The 18,948-nt window shown below is 37.6% G+C and overlaps 7 protein-coding genes across 8 annotated transcripts; 5 read left to right on the top strand and 2 right to left on the bottom strand.

Moving 5' to 3' along the window:
- Positions 1-551: 551 nt before the first annotated feature.
- Positions 552-2,678, top strand: LOC17882044 (peroxidase 58). The gene is made up of 4 exons (XM_006289296.2): positions 552-817; positions 1,452-1,649; positions 1,796-1,961; positions 2,114-2,678. The coding sequence occupies exons 1-4, from the start codon at positions 605-607 to the stop codon at positions 2,527-2,529; spliced, it is 993 nt and encodes a 330-aa protein (XP_006289358.1). The 5' UTR covers positions 552-604; the 3' UTR covers positions 2,530-2,678.
- A 1,578-nt stretch (positions 2,679-4,256) lies between these two features.
- On the bottom strand, positions 4,257-5,096 carry LOC17881962. Its single transcript, XM_006288843.2, has one exon. The coding sequence runs from the start codon at positions 4,967-4,969 to the stop codon at positions 4,598-4,600; it is 372 nt and encodes a 123-aa protein (XP_006288905.1). The 5' UTR covers positions 4,970-5,096; the 3' UTR covers positions 4,257-4,597.
- An 856-nt stretch (positions 5,097-5,952) lies between these two features.
- On the top strand, positions 5,953-7,061 carry LOC17881608 (transmembrane protein 45B). Its single transcript, XM_006289906.2, has one exon. It carries the CDS (start codon positions 5,953-5,955, stop codon positions 6,859-6,861), a length of 909 nt encoding a protein of 302 aa, XP_006289968.1. The 3' UTR covers positions 6,862-7,061.
- Positions 7,062-7,322: 261 nt separating this feature from the next.
- LOC17884449 lies at positions 7,323-8,796 on the top strand. The gene is made up of 2 exons (XM_006289561.2): positions 7,323-7,914; positions 8,535-8,796. Exons 1-2 carry the CDS (start codon positions 7,417-7,419, stop codon positions 8,586-8,588), a joined length of 552 nt encoding a protein of 183 aa, XP_006289623.2. The 5' UTR covers positions 7,323-7,416; the 3' UTR covers positions 8,589-8,796.
- Positions 8,797-9,361: 565 nt separating this feature from the next.
- LOC17883788 (chaperonin-like RbcX protein 2, chloroplastic) lies at positions 9,362-11,221 on the top strand. Its single transcript, XM_006289128.2, has 5 exons — positions 9,362-9,914; positions 10,003-10,094; positions 10,231-10,288; positions 10,705-10,770; positions 10,889-11,221. The coding sequence occupies exons 1-5, from the start codon at positions 9,633-9,635 to the stop codon at positions 11,003-11,005; spliced, it is 615 nt and encodes a 204-aa protein (XP_006289190.1). The 5' UTR covers positions 9,362-9,632; the 3' UTR covers positions 11,006-11,221.
- A 201-nt stretch (positions 11,222-11,422) lies between these two features.
- LOC17881184 (pheophytinase, chloroplastic) lies at positions 11,423-13,492 on the top strand. Its single transcript, XM_006287959.2, has 8 exons — positions 11,423-11,679; positions 11,795-11,887; positions 12,080-12,291; positions 12,380-12,524; positions 12,597-12,669; positions 12,767-12,913; positions 12,987-13,112; positions 13,195-13,492. The coding sequence occupies exons 1-8, from the start codon at positions 11,453-11,455 to the stop codon at positions 13,249-13,251; spliced, it is 1,080 nt and encodes a 359-aa protein (XP_006288021.1). The 5' UTR covers positions 11,423-11,452; the 3' UTR covers positions 13,252-13,492.
- Positions 13,493-14,238: 746 nt separating this feature from the next.
- Positions 14,239-18,913, bottom strand: LOC17883610. 2 transcript variants are annotated; one of them, XM_023779999.1, is made up of 15 exons: positions 18,720-18,913; positions 18,556-18,633; positions 18,359-18,448; positions 18,021-18,164; positions 17,852-17,920; positions 17,643-17,769; positions 17,311-17,383; positions 17,064-17,180; positions 16,403-16,522; positions 16,266-16,284; positions 16,056-16,137; positions 15,654-15,976; positions 15,340-15,455; positions 15,153-15,246; positions 14,239-14,839 (listed from the first exon to the last, which is right to left on the bottom strand). In XM_023779999.1, exons 1-15 carry the CDS (start codon positions 18,816-18,818, stop codon positions 14,774-14,776), a joined length of 1,617 nt encoding a protein of 538 aa, XP_023635767.1. In that variant the 5' UTR covers positions 18,819-18,913; the 3' UTR covers positions 14,239-14,773. The 2 variants fall into 2 exon arrangements, with proteins under 2 accessions (XP_023635767.1, XP_006287457.1); XM_006287395.2 differs by having other exon boundaries at positions 18,359-18,442.
- Positions 18,914-18,948: the final 35 nt, after the last annotated feature.

The raw sequence follows: 18,948 nt of genomic DNA, 5'->3' as shown, positions 1-18,948 counted from the left end.
TAAGTTAGTTAAACAAATATGAAATTTTCTTTTGTTGAGAAGTATATGATTTTACTTTAGCAATGACGAAAAAAAAAGTTACACAAAGGGAAAAAAAAAAAAGAAGAAGAAACAAATTACACAAAACAAAGTCAAAATACATGTATGTGTGTTTTAACTCTGGTCTCTGAACTCATCGAGTATTACGAATTTACGATAATACCATTTTTCTTCGAGTTAATTAACTGTTCTGTCTTGCAAGACAGTTTTCTTCCATGAGTATACATAGACGTTTTCTTTTAAAATCTATTATTCATCTCAATGAACACTTTATCTATTTGTATACTTTACAAAATCGACAAATGGTTAGCTACTTAATTGAATGCTAATCATTAATTATACTTATGATTTTTCCGAGTCCTATAAAAGAAAAAGTAAAAGCCTAGACACTTGACATGTTTTGTAATAATATTTATGTTACATGTTAGAACTTTCTTCAAACATTAGGTATAAACTCTCTATAAAAGATTTTGTAAGTTTTTCATTTTAGCATCAACAAATTAAAGTGAGAAATAGAAGAAGCTTTTTAGAGGGTATTTTCAAACAAAGAGATAGCAAATTAGAAATGTATCTAAGCAAAACTCTTCTCTTCATTTTATTCTCGATTTGGATATTGTTTGGGGTTTTGGGTAATGCTCAGCTTAGCTCTGGTTTTTACTCCACGACCTGTCCTAACGCAACAGTCATCGCTCGGGGTTTGATAGAGCAAGCTAGCCGTGGCGATGTCAGACTCACTGCTAAAGTCATGCGTCTTCACTTTCACGACTGTTTCGTGAACGTAAGATCTGTTTCTACTCATTACAATATATATCTGCGCTCTATGCTTTTTTGGTTTAACAATATGAAACCGATCGTTTGATCCACACGTGATCTCATATTCATGCATGTTGAATATCTAAAAACCAGCTAGCACATGTGAAGTTTATGAATGAAGGCTAACTCATGACATGACTTTACATATTTGATTAGGCCGCATTTTTTTTTCTTAAGGTTTAATGGGCTATTAATTGTTCTTACTCGTTGTTTCACCAAAAAAAAGTACTTACTCTCCTTGTAACGGAAAATTAAGTTTAGAGTTTTGCATTGGTGGAATCATTCTTCAAGGTCAAATTTAAAGTTTCTTGATGTTTTTGATTATACATGTTTGATATAATTTGTCATCATTAATCTTGGTTTTCATATTAAGAAAGTACCGGTCTTTCTTAACCCAAACTAAAATATCACTTCTCTTGTTCTTTTTCTCTAATCATAAACTAAGGAAAGTATATATATATATATATATATATATATATATATATATATATATATAGACATATAATTTGTCAAGAAAACATGATAATTAGGTCTGTTTTGTTAGTGGAATTAGGTGAACATTTGCATACAATATTGAAGTAGTAGTGTGTGAAACACAGGGGTGCGATGGCTCGGTACTATTGGACGCTGCTCCTGCGGATGTAGTAGAGGGTGAGAAGGAGGCTTTCCAAAACGCTGGTTCTCTTGGCGGATTTGAAGTGATTGACGATATCAAAACAGCCCTCGAGAATGTTTGCCCTGGAGTGGTCTCTTGTGCCGATATCCTCGCTATCGCAGCTGAGATCTCTGTCGCACTGGTATATATGTAGTATAATAACATCATTTTTGAAATAAATTTACGTGCTTTTAGATTCCCTTTAATTTTAAACCTATGAAAACATAACCTAGTGTATACCAAAAACTATATATAATGTTTTCAGAAAATATTTATATCATACTTTAGGCGGGAGGGCCGTCATGGGACGTATTGCTAGGAAGGAGAGATGGCCGGACGGCTATCAGTGCGGACGCGGTGGCTACACTTCCACTAGGATCTGATTCCCTCCATATTCTTACTTCCAAATTCTCCGTACATAATCTTGACACTACAGATCTCGTCGCTTTATCTGGTAATGTACTTCCGAGTTTTACTATATATGTATTTTTCATATTGGACACCTCAGAAATGTGATTGTAATTTTAGAGTATAAAGATCAAATACTTGAGTAGTATACTTTGTTACGATATATCTTAATTAAGGATCATAATAATGTACATGCAGGTGCTCATACCTTCGGGAGGGTTCAGTGTAGAGTGATAAACAATCGTCTGCACAGTTTTATTGGTAAGAAGGGACAGTCTGATCCGACTATAGAAACGAAGTTCTTGCAAACGTTGCTACGAAAATGTCCCAAAGGTGGAGATCTCACTGTGAGGGTGAATCTTGATCCTACAAGCCCGGACTCATTTGATAACGACTATTTCAAGAACCTTCAAAACAACCGTGGTGTGATAAAATCAGATCAAATCTTGTTCTCCTCAACGGGAGCGCCAACTGTATCTTTGGTGAATCATTTTGCTGAGAGCCAAAGTGATTTCTATAGAAATTTTGCGAGATCTATGATCAAGATGGGAAATGTAAAGATTCTCACAGGAAGTGAGGGAGAGATTCGTAGAGAGTGCAGAAGGGTCAATTAATATGTTTTGCATGTTCAAACGATCAAACGTACGAACGTAACTTCTTGTTAATTTGCTATACATATACATGATATAAGTGGTAATTGTGCTTCAACACTTTGATTTTGATTTTGTTTCACTCTTCGGCATGCCATTAAAATTAACTTATAATTCTTAATCTTATATAATATTGTTTTCATTTTTGAAATTAAATACCAATATCATATAAAAAATTGCAGTTAATTTACATTTTTGTTTTTTATGTATCTATATTAGTCCACCAATGATGATTCAACTCCCATCTTATATTGCTTCATTTAGACCGATTCTACGGCGTGACGGGTGTCATTAGTCCATATTCTAAAGAATATATCAGTTCTATGAGGCGTGAGTCGCTTGACCGATTCAAAAGGTATATTTTATTACCTTCCTCGATGAGCGAGTGAGTAGGTAATTTATATATGATTCTTCTTTTGTTTCATGCATTATCCTTGGAATGGTTTTTTTTTTTTTTTTTCAACTCAATATTTTGTGACGCATATAACTTCATCAACTTATACATAAGTTTTATGTATATGTGTGTGTGTGTGTGTTTACCGCTAATGTACTGCCCAAATGATTAATCCAAGTTGAATTTAAAATAAAAAGCCAAATCATGTGATCTAAAATTTGAAATGATTTGAAATCTGATATCTAAAATTTGGTGAAGATCAATATGCACGATATAACACAAATATAGGAAGATTGCTTTCAAACGTTTTCCTTCTAATTAACTTTTGGCGAGTCACATGTTTGATGTATATGTATTTCTAAAGAAAAATGAAAAAGACGTACATGTATATATATTCTCTTTCTTTTTGTTTTGTTTCTTGTCGATCAGTATATTCTAATTTCTAATTTATTGAATTTGCGCTTTTAAATTATATGATTCTGACTTGGGAGAAGATCATATACGCAAAGTCAGTGATATGTGTGTGGCTCTAAGAAGAGTTCGGTCGAGAACTTAAATGTCATGGAGAAAACGAAACCTTATTGTATTATTAGGAGACCTAAAGACATTTTTTAATATTTTATTTACTATTCCAATCTATAAGAGAGTTGACTCTCCGATCATTGAAGCCTAGTCCTCTGATTAATTACAGTTTTCTTGGTCCTTAGCTCTGATTATAATTAGTTTAGCCATTTTAATTATTTAGGAGGACTTGAATATTTGGCTCAATTATAGTGGGACAATGTCACTTTCAGTCCTGAGTGTAATATCAGACTCTAGAATATTCTACCCGGCCCCTAACTTTTATAAAGGAGTGGTCGTAATGTAATCAAACTTGAAAAATGAAGATAACACTTGCGTATTATTATAGTAAATGATGGATCGAAATTATATTTGTGTAACTAAAAAATATGTAAGGTTTCCGAATAGGTGTTTCCAACTCTTGAAAGGTGGGTGGGTGCTTATCTGGTCTTTAAAATCAATCAACTTAAAAACGGTATCTTCTAGGAAATTAGTCAAATTAGTCACTAGAGGTGCTCAAACAAAAGCGCAATCGCAGAAGTTGTTGCAATTTCTTAGCAAATAAAAGATAAAAGCCATGAAAATATTACATAGACAATAACAAACCCCCCACTTGTCATAAGAAGACAAGAAAAACCACTACTACCGCTCGTTGTTCAAGTCAATGTACATTATACGCACACACACACACATTACGCAATACGCACCATGTTCACATCTATTGCACAAGAGTTGATTAGTTTAGGAGCCATCCATCAAACTTTTCTGTTGCATCCAAAAATATCACTCTATCTCATTAATTAACAACAGACACTTAACGAAAAAATTCAAGAACATCCGCTGAGACAAGACAAGTTCACTCTATACATACATAATATCTTGATAATTAAGACCTTCGGAAAAAGTTTCATTACTACACATATCTAAGTTTCACATAACAGCTCTAAATCTTTCATCTTAAACAAAAATACATACAGTCTCTTATTACCGTATTACTCAGGGTACTTTGATATTTTACATTACTGTTCCATATCTCGTTAGGGGATAACTAAAGCTGGTTCGTAAACTTCGATCCATCTACTTAGCCCCAAACGGGAACCACCTCTCCTGGAAATCAGACTGGTACGAGACCATGAACAAGATGAGGACGAGCACGGCTGCTACGCCCCAAGGGGAAGAACCAGCACGGTGGATGGAGTCTTGTTCAGGCCAGGGGACGTAGAAGGAAAGGCCACCGGAGAAGAAGTGGACGAGGAGGAGGAGGAAGAGAGGGGTGAACATGAGGAAGAGCTTGAGCTGGTCCAGGGTGTCTTCGAGGACGGACTCGCAGTTCAAGTACCATGTGAGGGAGAACACAAAGAAGACGACGATGAAGAAGAAACACAGATGTGGGTTTGGTAGAGAAAGGTAATCTAAGTACGATGAGCCATAGTATGGTGATCTCGCCATGACTTCTTCTTGGTCTTTCTCTGGTTTTTTTGTGATTAAGAACTAGGTTTGTAGATTGTGTGAGTGAATAATCTAGATGACTCTTGTATGTGTGAGTGTGTACATATATATAAAGAAGTAGTTTTATCTTTGGAGAGAAGAAAAGAGTAATGCTTTGAACGGGTGTTATTTTTTTCACATTATTAGCTAATTATATTAAAATATTTTCAGGGCTTTTCGGGTTTTGAAGTGGTCGGTCGAGACCACGTGGACATGATCTTATGGGTGTTTGTAATTTTGTATTTAATAATTGGGACCTTAAAAAAACTTATAGTTATTGCTTTTTGTATTTAAAGCCAAATAAAGCTAAACTAAAAAGAGTACTTTTTCGTCATTATTGCGTATTTTAAACATTAATTGTTTAAAAAAATAAAAGGTAGGTGTGCTTTAACACTTAGCTGGATTCTATTCTTCAGCTATGGTTCTATCTGGATCGGTCGAGTTATTTAGTTAGCGAAGAAGAATTATCTGAAAACTCAACAACTTTTTGGATCGTAACTTCGAAGGAAAAAATAGCATAAGCTATTCTCAGTACAAGTTATATATATCACTCTGTGAAAGACTGCTTTCATATGCAACGGGACCATTAATTGGGTTGCACTAAAACCCAAACGTAGTCTACTATGAGAGGCCCAAATAGCTTATGCACATATAGGAAAGATGATATGATAACGTAGGTATTACACGTAAGGTCGTATAAGTCTATACTTGCAAGTTACTTGAGAATTGATTTCTTACAAATATAAAATCGTATCGTGTCTTCTCACTTGCGTTACACATACATGACTAGACACAAAGCATCATCATTCTTGAAGCAAAATCAAGAAATTGTGCATAGTCTCTCTGCTCATCAACTCTTTTTAGTCATCTTCAATTCATTAGAATTAATTCCCAAAGCTATATTTATAGGACTGTCCATAGTGTTAACCTCCAAAGCTTTCAACATGGGAACATTGGTGGGTCACATTTTACCAGGCTTTTTCTTCTTTGCACTTGGTCTTTGGCACCTCTTTAGCCACATCAAATTATTTTCTCTACACCCAAAATCATACGTATCACCTTTATGGTTTCCCGTATCCAAACCAAGATATTTAGAGCCTCTCGCAATCATTATAGGCTCCTCACTTTCCATTTCTGTGGAACTCTTCCTTGGCCAAAAGAATCACCAACCATTTGATCCCAATGATGGAACCATCCCATCAAACCATCTCCATAACTTTGAACACTCTTGCATCTCTCTCACCTTCATCACCTATGCAGCTTTCGCCATTGTCTTTGATAAAACAAGACCAGTGGCTCATCGCTCCCTCACCAACTTGATCGCTGCCCTCGCCTTCGCACAGCAACTCTTCCTCTTCCATTTCCACTCGTCAGACCACACGGGCGTTGAGGGACACTACCATTTGTTGCTCCAACTGGTAGTTTTTGTCTCTTTGGTCACAACACTCTTGGGAATCGGCTTACCAAGTAGCTTCATGTTGAGTTTTGTTCGGTCCCTTAGTGTTTCTTTCCAAGGAATATGGCTTATGTCAATGGCTTGCATGCTTTGGACGCCAAGTTTGGTTCCCAAGGATTGCTTTCTTCACGTTGAAGAGGGTAAACATACCATTAGATGCTCAAGCGCCAAAGCTCTTCATAGGGCAATATCATTAGTAAATATCCAATTCAGCTGGTTTCTTGTGGTTGTGACAATCTTTGCAATGTGGTTCTATATATTTTTGCAAAGGATCTACGGTGAGAAAATTGAATATTATGCGCTTCGAACAAAGGAATCCAAAGACATGGAGATCATGATGACCATGGTCGAAGTTCATGATCCCGAGTCACATATTGGAGTTAAGTCACTAGCTTGAGAAATCATGGCCACCAATTCAAAACTACGAATTTCTCATTATGTATTTCTTAATCCAATTATGAGAACTTGATTATGTGTGTACATATATATAGAGACATGTAGTTGTTTTTATCTAAATGACATTAGCTAGATAAGCTAAGAGACAATCCATATATGTAGAATGTGTTATTAAAGTGCCGTATTCTAATATGTTGTCTATAAACTTATTTCACTCTTTTTTAATTTTGCAATATGCAACTATTCTCTTAATTGCATACAAACATTTTGTGAAACTATTAATCTTGTGGAACAAAAAAACGTTTTCAGATAATATAGGTGACCTGAAAAAGTAGATATTAGACGACTTTGACTTAATAATAATAAAATTGAAAGAAATTTTGTGGAATATTCCGACGATTCTTATGGCCAATTACGTAAACAATCCTCTACTCTTCAAAAATATAAGATTAAAAGAAAGAGCCAAATTAAACTCAAATTAGCTTTCTGAACGATCCTCTACATAACGCCATCAAATCTTCTTCTTCTTCTCTTTCTCTTTCGCTTCCAACAAAGTATGGCCCTTTATCGTATCTTCATCTCAATCGTCTTCTTCTCTCTCACCTTCTCTACTCCAACTACCTTTTCCCTCAACGAACCCGACCCGGATTCGATTTCTACCGTTTATGAACTCCTCCCAAAGTATGGTCTCCCAAGCGGTCTCCTACCGGACAACGTCACCAATTTCACCCTCGCCGCTGATGGCCGATTCGTTGTCCACTTGCCCGATTCCTGTGAAATTGAATTTGACTACCTCGTTCACTACGACACGACCATCTCTGGCCGTATCGGTTACGGCTCGATTACTGAGCTCAAGGGTATTCAGGTGAGGAAGTTCTTCATTTGGCTCGATGTCGATGAAATCAAGGTTGATCTCCCACCTTCTGATTCCATCTACTTCAAAGTTGGGTTTATCAACAAGAAGCTCGATATTGACCAGTTTAAGACTATACATTCGTGCCACGATAATGGTGTCTCTGGCTCTTGTGGTGATTCCTGGAAGATTTTTCTTGAGGTAATTTGGTCGTAAAGCTAAGATCTTGCGCTCTGGGTTTTGAATTTGATGCTAAATGTTCTGGATTTCGGAGATGACGGCATGGTTTCCTGAAATGTTATATGGTGGTTCGAATTGGCTTCCCTAAATTTGGCTGATAAAATTGTCAGGGTTTTAGGATTCTAGAGGATGTATAGGACAAGTATTTTGTTATCTGATAGATTCTGGAAACTCTTGAGTTTTGTTGCTGACCATGAATTCATAAGCATTGGTGGATTTGTTAGGTTGTTTTCGTCATATCTTTAGTCCTGCAGTTTATTCCTTGAGGAAACAACATAGCCGGTTAAAAAGCAAAGTCCTTGGAGAATGAGACTATACTTAGAGAAGAAACAGTAAATGATGCTTTCTTCCTAACGTGTAGCTGATAAACTTGACATACTATAGCAGGTCATTCTGCAGTTCTTGCAGTAATTTTCAAGCCTCTAACAAATGTTTTCCCCTAGTTTTTATGGGTTTAGTCTGGTTTCTGGAATGGTTTTTGCCTTTGATCCTCTACAAACTAGCTAACTCGCAAAGTGGTTGAGGCTAGATAGTAGGAAATTGGTGATACCTGAACTAACAGAACTGTTTGGTGTTTTCAGAAAGGGAAGCTTCAAGGAATGATGGATGAAGCGGAAATGCTAATCACCGAGTAAATACTCTCTGCCATCAGTCTGCGACAATACGCGGATGGAGATGAGTCTCAAGTCAAGTTTGTACATATACATACAATAACTAGACAAGTCTTTCTATAAGACTTGGTATGAAATGTTGAATATACGCAATATGTAAGTCTTGTTAAAACTGGGTTCCACGAAAATGTTGTATCTTATGACTAAATGTTTCTGAGTTCGTTCCTTACCAGTTACCACCATAGTCGACTGCTAGTAGTAGGTGTATCATGTAATGGCATAACAAATGGAAGATGCATTCTAAGAGCAGATAGGTTATTTTCAAATAGAATATATAGACAATGATCTGGTTGAGAAATTGATATGTGTGCCTCTTCGTAGACTAGACTTAGAACACGTACGAAAAGGCTTTTAGTGGCTGTGATGAGAGATACGTGTTGAACACAAGCCTTGGGTTATTGCATTAGTGGTAAAGTTCCAAACGATGTCTTCGAGGTCCTTGGTGACTATGATAGTCAAGTATTTCGAGCTATGGAGGCGAGGTTCATGGTGAGTTGTGACTGAGATATGCCGAACAAGATAGTCGAGAGTCTTATAGCCAATTTGTTATCTCCATTGCTAATTAGAAAGTGCGTGCCTTTGATTACGCCTTAGATTCATAATCGAACTCGTGATTTTGAAGACCTTCTCGTGCGTGACTCTGCAATTCTCTTCTCCCATGTGTTTTTCTAAGTTACAAGTTACTAGACGACAAGAAATACACCTTATTCTACGGAGGCGTCCACGTAAACCCGAAAGCCCACCCGGTTGCTTTTCTAGTTTGTCTTTGCCTTTGCTTGCTAGCAAAATTAATAAATATCAGAACTCCCTGATTTTGACTGGCTAAGATTCAACGGCCATTTTCCATCTTACAGACCCAATTCGTGTTCTCTGTTTTGTATTACAAAACAGAACAGGGGTTTTATCTTCCATATTCCTTTCCCACTGATTCTTTCAATCGATCCAAGGAATCTTACCAACTGTTTGTTGATTCTGGTGGGAAAAGTCCTGATCTTGCTGTTTGGAGTAATGGTGGGTGCTTGGTTTGTCGTTGGCTCATCGGTGATGGACACGTCGAGCAGTCCATGTTTATGTCTGGATGCGGGTAACATCAGGAGCTCTCCGAGGAAGAAGATCCTTGGCAGTGCAAGAAATCTGGAATTAGGCAGCTCCTTTACTGGCTCACGCATTGTTTTTAGGCTTTCTCCGAAGCGGGTATCGAGAATTGCGAATCGGAAGAGCAAAAAGCTCTTGATTGTGAATGAGGACGTTGCTGGGAATTACGAAGATACCTTCGGTGATGTACAAAAGGTTAGAACTTTTTTGCATGAACCTTTGTTTTTGAAGAGAAAGATTTCACCTTTGGCAATAAGCTTATGGCTCACTTTCAATTTTGCAGCAAATTGTTAATTATTTCACATACAAAGCTGTGAGGACGGTTCTTCATCAGCTCTACGAGATGAATCCTCCCCAGTACACTTGGTTCTATAAGTAAGTCCATGATATGGTTTGTATAAATCTCCCATTTGATGAGGTTCTGTGTAGGATTTAGATTCAACCAAAACACTTTACTCCGATCATTTTTGTCTCGTGGTCCTAATTATGTTTCTCCTTTGTTATACGACAGTCATATCATATCGAACAGACCAACCGATGGCAAACGTTTTCTCCGTGCCCTCGGCAAGGTAAAAAGTTTAGTTTATCTCACCAGAACCATGATTGTCTCATAAGCCAAGATGCGTTGGGTTTAGTCGAAGAAGTTCAGCTGCTCAAACTTTAGCTATAAGTCTATACTCTCTAGTATAACTAGCCTAGGATTGAATGTAGCTGATTGTAGCGGTGGTGAGTTTGTTAGTTAGCACTCAGCAGTTTATAAGACTTGTCTTTGGTTTGGTGGATTGGAAAAAGATACAGCAGTTCCATAGGTTTGTTCTTATCATAACCACTATGTGTTGAACAGGTTGTAATATTTTACAATGTTTGATTCTTCTTTGTTTAGAGCTTGATATGAAAGAGAGAACGAGGCATACTTTTGTGTCTTATTTGAGAGCTAAAACACAGACAGTGAATTTCCTTTCTTTTATGTCTCAACGAATTGTAGGAGAATCAGGAGCTTGCAGAAAGAGTGATGATTACGCGTCTCCACTTGTATGGCAAGTGGATCAAGGTAAAATGGCCTGCTACTCTCGCTCTAGCTTCGGTTTATGTGTGTTAAATTCCCCGTCCTGCCATAGGAACCAGCGAAGACCAAAATCTAATGTTGTATAGTTATCGTTGGCTTGTAGAAATGCGACCATGGAAAGATATACCAAGATATATCAGATGAGAACTTGGCGTTGATGCGAGAACGCCTGATGGAGACAGTGATATGGCCTTCTGATGACTCAGAGGTAATTGGGTGAAAGAAGGCTGTGCACACCACAGCAGTAACTTTGCCAACTCGCTTCTCAGTTTTTAGGACTTTTGAGTTTTTAGTTTGATTACATATTATTATTATAGTCAAAAGAGCAGTGTGTATATGTGTATTCTTGGCATGTACAATATGATATTAAGGGCAAAAACAATATACCCTTCTTGTTCTTGTGTTCGGAATCTTTCTCAGTCATCTCTTATGCTCACACACACCTCTCACATTAAACTTTATACAAGAAAATTTTAAAAATATATGATGCACTAATTTTTAAGTAAGACATGCTAATTGCCTGTAATTGTAAAGACGTGGACATGATTAAGGAAAATTACGGTTGGTCCAAAGCCGAACACTTGTCCTCGTGACAACTCCAAAACGGTTTTGGGCAAAGATATAATAACTGTCTTCTCACTCAGCACGAAACCACGCCGAAATATTCATGGCGAAAGCTAGCATTTTTGCAGCTCTACCCCTCACCAACTTCAAATCACCGTCGCTGTTCCGTGTCAAGAACTCTTCTTTTATCAGTTTCACCGAAACCCATTTTCTCCGACAATCGAATTCGACAGGCATAGTAAGATCTTCAACTCCAAGGGGAATTGGGTCTGTCTCATGTTCTTCGGTCACGGACGAAGCTTCTTCTGAAGAGCTACAAGTTCGAACCTTGTAAAATTCACCTTTCCTCTGTTATTTTTGCATAAACCTGTAGATGAGTAATTGTACTGATCTTTCTGGGTTTCCCATAGATTGACGAAATGTGGTTTTTGTTGGTGTTTCCCAGGACATGGAAATGGAAAGGTTACTCGATAAGATATCAGTGTGCTGGAACCAGTGGTCCTGCCTTGGTCTTGATTCATGGTTTCGGTGCTAACAGGTCTAACTCTTTGCCACTTAGCTTCTCATTACCACAATACTTAATTTGCTGATAGGTATCATTAACATATTATATTGATTTCTCAAGTCTTGAAAGGCCTTTTATATAACTGAGGTGTTGGATTCTTGGTCAGGGAATTGAGAACCATAGTTTAGCATTTTTCCTCACATGTTTCTTTTGCTCTGTTGTCAGTGACCATTGGAGGAAGAACACACCTATTCTTGGGAAAACACATAGGGTGTACTCTATTGATCTTATTGGATATGGATACTCTGATAAACCGAATCCTAGTGAGTTTGGTGGAGAACCATTCTACACTTTTGAGACATGGGGTGAGCAACTCACTGATTTCTGTCTGGATGTGGTCAAAGATGAAGCCTTCTTTATATGTAACTCTATAGGAGGTAGAGCTTTTGAAGTTGCAAAATATTTCAGGTTTCAAGTTTTTGTTATTGGTTTAGTAATGATGACAAGAGGGATTGTGTTCATTAGGACTTGTTGGTCTTCAGGCAGCAGTAAGTAAGCCAGAGATATGCAGAGGGCTTATGCTTATTAACATATCCCTCCGCATGCTTCATATCAAGAAACAACCATTGATTGGAAGACCTTTCATCAAATCATTCCAGAATTTACTTAGGTATTGTATGTGCTTGCTTCAGCAAGACCCTCTCTGGTATTTTAACTGAATATATTATCATGTCAATCTCAGGAATACCCCGGTAGGAAAATTATTTTTCAAGAGCATTGCTAAACCAGAGACAGTAAAAAGCATTCTTTGCCAGGTATTGATATGGTTGCATCTGAAACACACAAAGAATGCTTTTATGTTTTGTATTGTGCTTTAGAAAGTTTTATTTGTTTTGGTGAATTTGGAATTAGTGTTACCATGATAGCTCGCAAGTGACAGATGAACTAGTTGAGGCAATACTACGTCCAGGGCTCGAGCCTGGTGCAGTTGATGTCTTCCTTGAATTCATTTGTTATTCCGGTGGACCGCTTCCAGAGGATTTACTCCCACTGGTCAAGGTTCGTTACTCGGTCTTCTTCTTAACCATAGGGTAAAACTAAAGATTAGTCTAAAACTCTCTAGCTGTTGCAGTGCCCGGTTCTAATTGCATGGGGAGAGAAAGATCCATGGGAGCCAATTGAACTTGGACGAGCATACAGCAATTTTGACGCAGTTGAAGATTTCGTTGTTCTTCCTAACGCCGGCCACTGTCCTCAGGTATCTCTCTCCGCTTCCCTCTTAAAGATGGAAAGGCAGCAAGTAGTAACCTTTGTTTTCTATGTTTCTGTAAAATTTACAGGATGAGAGGCCGGAGATGGTGAACCCACTTATTGAATCATTCGTTGCGAGGCATTGAAAGTCCAACACATCCATCGGTCTTTGATCTTGCAGATTCTGTACAGAACACATATTGTGAACTGAACTCACACACTCACAGTTGACAGTTGTGCATGAACTGTCAAAGGTGAGACTTCCTACAAGTGATAAAACTGTGATTGTATCCATAGAGATATCGACAAGAGTAACAAGCTCCGTAAGAGAAACATTACCTTTTCTTTTTTCGAAACTCAATGGGAAATACAAGTTTTACAACAAAAGAATTCATAATTAGAAAATTTAGAAAAAAAAAATAGCTATAAAGGAAAGGGAAAAAGGAGATTGAACAACAAAAAAGAAGAAGAAATCAAGCAACAAAAGAAAAAGATTTGAGGAAAATTAAACCGTAAAGCGAACAAAATGTAAAACACGAGAAAACGTTACTATGTAAAATTACTATTTGTGTGTTGAAAATAAAAACTCTGAGCTCTTGTGTTAATAAGAGAAACACAGAAACTCTCCGGTTTCTAAAAGTAATGACGACGAGTAATTAACTAAAAAGCTCCTCCACCGAGTCTAAGCACGGCGAGCGTATCAGTGGAAGTCCTTATGAGCCAAACCCGCGGTGGTCCATCCTCCGCCGAGGCTCTGTAAATAATGGGCTGATCCCGATCCCGTCGTTCCCAACGCCGCGGTCAGCGTCCTTTGTTTCCATGGGGTGTGGGATCTATGTAATTGGCGGTTTAATAGACCAATCGAGAACAGCGCTTGTCTCGTACCTGGATTGTCTTCCAGGTCTTGCACTCTGTTTCTGTCCATGTTTGAATTAGTTTCTCTTACTTTTTTTTTTTTGGAACACTAGTTTCTCTTCTTCTATTTAAGGTTTTACATCGGGTTTCTGCTTGTAAATAATTTACCTTCTTGTTTCTTCTGCTTATACAGTCAGTCGCGGATAATTTATCTTTGGAGGTATGTGCGCATACTACACACGTCGCACTTCTTTACATTTATGCATGTGTTACAAGTATGGTCTTCAGGCTGATGTATAAACTACAAACTACATGTCTACATGTAACATACAGGGTCAATCAGTTTGATACAATTTTCTTACGTACTTCAAATTTCAACCAAAGCCAAAGCATGATTGATAGATCAAGTAATCTCTTGCTTTTATCAAAAAAAAAAAAAAAGTATTCACTTGCATCATAAAAATCTGTTTAGTACCACCATCATATCTGCTCAGCTTATGACCAGGCTCAACAAATTTTATGGCTTGTCTTTTTTGTCGAAAAGCGATTAGTATGTGAAGGTGCTAGCAAAAGCATCTCGTAGAGCGAAGCTGAACAGTCTGGAAGGTGAGGGGCACTGACACAGAAGGGAAACTGAGATTGTTGTGCATACTAGAATCAGCTGAGAACGCAGGACTAGAGCTGCCACACTCGTGTAGCTCAACAGCAATATTTTTTCATCAGCTTCCCAACTAATATGACACGACCTTTTCCATATCAACAGCAACATCCTTTCTGTCATATCGCACTCATCTGCCAACACACAGTCCCCTTTCAGATGTTCATTGTTGGTGAAGAAACGTTGACCGCCAAAAACTTGTCTAATACATTCTTAAAGGCCTGTATAACAAAAGTAAATAGAACATTTATATGAATCTTCAAAGAATTTGCTGATAAGTCTTTTCTGCATGAACTAGTCAGTTTAAGTTCTTTGGTACTGCTTATAACAATGCTGTCCCCAAATCTTTTCCGTTAGAAGAGGAGATATCCTGAGTTGACAATATGGATTCATGTCCAGATGCCAAAACATTTATCCCCTTTGATGTTACGTTAATTCACACTCAGCAAAAGAGATGCTCGACATCCATGTAACCAGGTTTATGCATATCAGCAGGAAGCCAAACATTTCGACAAAGTGATGCTAGTGAATTACCTGAAATGCAAAAGCTTCTTTCCTACTTAAAATAATATCCATTGCAGCTGCTTCATCATCGAAGGCACCATAAAATTCTCGAAAGAAATTGTTCCTTATAATGGAAAGGAAATAAGAAAGAAAATAACAAGTTACTCTCCAGTTTCAAAGTACTGAAATAAAAACACAACGGTGCTTCAAAACAAACCTGTCTTCTTCACCAGTCTGTCGGTCAATCTCGTCAAACTTCTGTGTTAGAACTTCAGCAGCAATGGGTGAGAGCATGTGAAGTATTAACGCTTCTAAGGTTCTTGGGAAATAATGCTGAAATGAGTTAAATGATAGGAGCACATGTAATAAAAAACGATGACTTGCGCAAAAGCAAATAAAATCTTCTTGTAATATATGTAACCAGAGATGAGGCCACACAGTAAAAATAGTTTTAGGGTAACCTAACTTCAGCTACAGAAATATCATGTGAGTATAAACACAGTAAAGTAAGGCATTTCAGGGTAAACTTACTGCCATTGCAACGAGGACATCTCGAAGTCTAAATGCTTCAAGATCCCAAAGCATATGGGCAACACGATCATCTTCTAAACAAGGCAATGCATTCACCAGAATCTTGCTTTTTCTGCTCTCTGTAGCTGGGTCTGAACAACTAGGTGAAGTGTACTGGCGTCCTTTATTTGTATCAACAGCATTAACATGGTCATGGACTATTGAAATAAGCTCATGAAGTGCATGGCGAGCAGAAGGATCCAGATCATCCAGTGACGTTCTTTCACACAATGTGCCGAGGCCTTTCTTAGCGCTTTCATTTTCTGTGTTACCATTCTCACCTTCTGCAGTCATTCCATCACTAGCCAAGTCAGAAAAACAATGAAGGTTTTCTCATAATTAACACAATCAGGGTCTTATTACCTGCCATCTCAATGTGAGATTGGTCAATATGCTTAGACAGTTGCTTCAAATCAGTTGATGAAGGCTTCAAAACTAACAGGCTCTGTCAATATCCATTTTACAAACAAAGGTGAGAAGATAAACATACATTTTTAGATCAAAATCAGGATGAGTAAGAAACATATCATAACTCTAACAATCTTTACTGCTGCGACAGGATAACTTACACACCATTTCTCTGTCTATCAATCTTAGTGTATGACAAAAAATCCAGGCACGTGCAAGAAAAAGGAACAGAGGTTAGACAACAAAACAAAAATGGTAAGACAAGATAGTCTGCATAAGAATCCAAGATTTGTAATCAAGACCTTCTTGTGATTCGACGCAGATAATATGAATCCATATGTTCAGGCATATTCGACATAATGTTTGATTGCCACCAAAAGTTGACAGCAATAGTCAGGTCATCGCTATCCACCTGATGGAACCTGCATAAGTAAAATTATCTTTAATCTGAAATACATCAACCTGCCTACTGAATGTTCTCACAGAAAATCTACGAGGCTTACGCAAAAGTGTCAAAGCTTCAATTTCAAATACTTACAATTACATTACAAGCACTTCTCCTACCAAAGAAGTGTCACTTTCATTAGCATGATTCAAGTAAGCTAGCTAACCAAAATGACATTTTAAGGTCTTTTTTGTGTCTGGCTAAGACCTAAAGGACTTCCATGTCAATAAGCGTCTGGATCAGAGGCTCTAGGCATATGCATACTATATGACATAACGTATATCATATACAAACCCACAAACTAAAGAAATGCCAATTATTCAGGCGGACACACTTTTGAGATTTCTTTTGCATACATTATTGGAATAGTGGCTCAGCCAGAAAATAGGCTACAAAACAGAGACATGATAACTACAAGTGATTAGGAAAACAGTTTGACACAGATGATGCAGGATATCTTAGATGCAAAGCTATGAGCTACTAAGAGAGCTTTTCTGAGAAATTATGAGTATACTCACCAACCTTCAGGAATGAATACTGCATCACCAGCATTAAGAGTAACCTCCTGTGACTGCTTCAGGGAATGCTCTGCTCTTGGATAATCGGATAAATTTGGATTTTCAAGACCAACCAAACTACATGAACAACAAACATACTAGGCAATGAGAAATCATGTAAATAAACACTGGCACAGGAAAATCATTGATAAGTTTGCTTATGATGTAACCACAAAGCAAAATACGGAAAGTCCAAGAATAATGATACCTATGGTTTGACGCTTCTCCGTATATAGGCATCGGATAGAGCGAGGGACTGGCAGAAGGGGGCCACCAGACAACTGTATTTTGAAGGTTGAAATTAATTTAGGTGTAAGGAAGCATAAAACATATTCCTGCCAATATTTTCGATGAACCTTAAAGGCTTAAACTAACTTCAGACGAGCTGACTTGGCATTCTAGAAACCACATGCCATTAATTTCTGTGAAGTAATTTTGTTTATGGTTGGACCATAACATTACCAATTTGATTCCACTAAAGACAGAGATAACAGGAACAATTTCCTGACACTTTGAGGTGAAGGAAAACAATGGGCTAACCTTTTTTACGCCCTGAGACTATGCATAAAAGGTTATGATGTGGATCATAGTGGGTACTTGATCGAGCTTGTGCAGAATTCATCCAAAAATTGATAGAAGACAGTGACTTTCCCCCTAAAGGTGTGGGCTGCATCAATTCAGATAGTTAATGTTAAGATAGTTTAAATAAGCAGCAACGTAGAAACAAGAGTTGAGAGAACTACGCCTACCGTCTGGATGTCTCGTCTCAAAATCTTGAGTTGAACTTTCTCTTCTTTCTCATCATTCAGAATTGGAAACTGGAAAAGAAAAATACATATATATATGTAATGTCAAAACAAGGGCAAAAAATATACGTACACCAGAAGCACAAAGAGAAAAAATGGATATCATCCGAACCTGTGCTAGGTATATTTGTCCAGGTGTATGGTCCTCAGGTATAGGAGTAAAATCTGCAGACTTAACATTAACAGAAGAACTGTTCTCTTTGCTTCTCATGTGCTGCTTGCAGTATCTGATAAACTCCGAGAACGGCAATGATACCTACAGGACAAAGAAAAGCATATATTGAGGTGGAGGTACAAAGAAGCTATTATAAAAGAAGAAGCAGAAACAATTAGACCTCAAAATTCAGCTAATTTTTTTGCTAGGTTTTAAAACAATCCAGCTACAACAAGATAGTAATTTTAGAGAGACTAGCCATATGTTCAAGAACAGGGGCGAAATGGAGTGTGTACCCTCTCATGGCTTCTGATATCACCATTGAAAATGGGAGCCATCCTCGAAAGCATAGCCTCAACTTGAACAGAACCTGCACGTTCCTTCATATGATCCAATTAAAACGCATAAGATTACACAATCTTCAATTTCCAGAAAAAAAAAAAGGAAACGGAAATCGAAATCAAGTGAGAGAGTTTAGGTAAGCAAAAACAACCTCAAGGTAATCGAGGCCTCCGTTGAATGGATTCCACTTAGAACAGGCATCCCAGTTACTAACACATCTTCTGAAAACCTTTTGAGAAGAAGGAAGCATATACGAATCAGACGATTATCAGATTCACCGGAAGAGAAAGAAATAGAGAGAGAAAGAGTATTTACTGCTGGGAAGTTGGTGAGCTCGACGGTAGACTCAAATTCGGCGGCAGAGAGAGCACTCTCGAAGGTTTGAATCTTCGGGAACTCGCATCCCGTCGCCATGTTTTATTTTACAGTACGGGACGTGAGGATTTCTTCAAAACTCAGAAACTTAAACAGTCGCCGCCGTATATACGCAAGTTTTTTGAACCTTAAATTCTCACTAATTCAAGTAGAGGTCAAATGTAAAAAT

This window comes from Capsella rubella, unplaced genomic scaffold, assembly GCF_000375325.1.
Source record: "Capsella rubella cultivar Monte Gargano unplaced genomic scaffold, Caprub1_0 scaffold_6, whole genome shotgun sequence".
Taxonomy (NCBI): Eukaryota; Viridiplantae; Streptophyta; class Magnoliopsida; order Brassicales; family Brassicaceae; genus Capsella; species Capsella rubella.
This window is presented reverse-complemented; position numbering and strand designations above follow the sequence as displayed.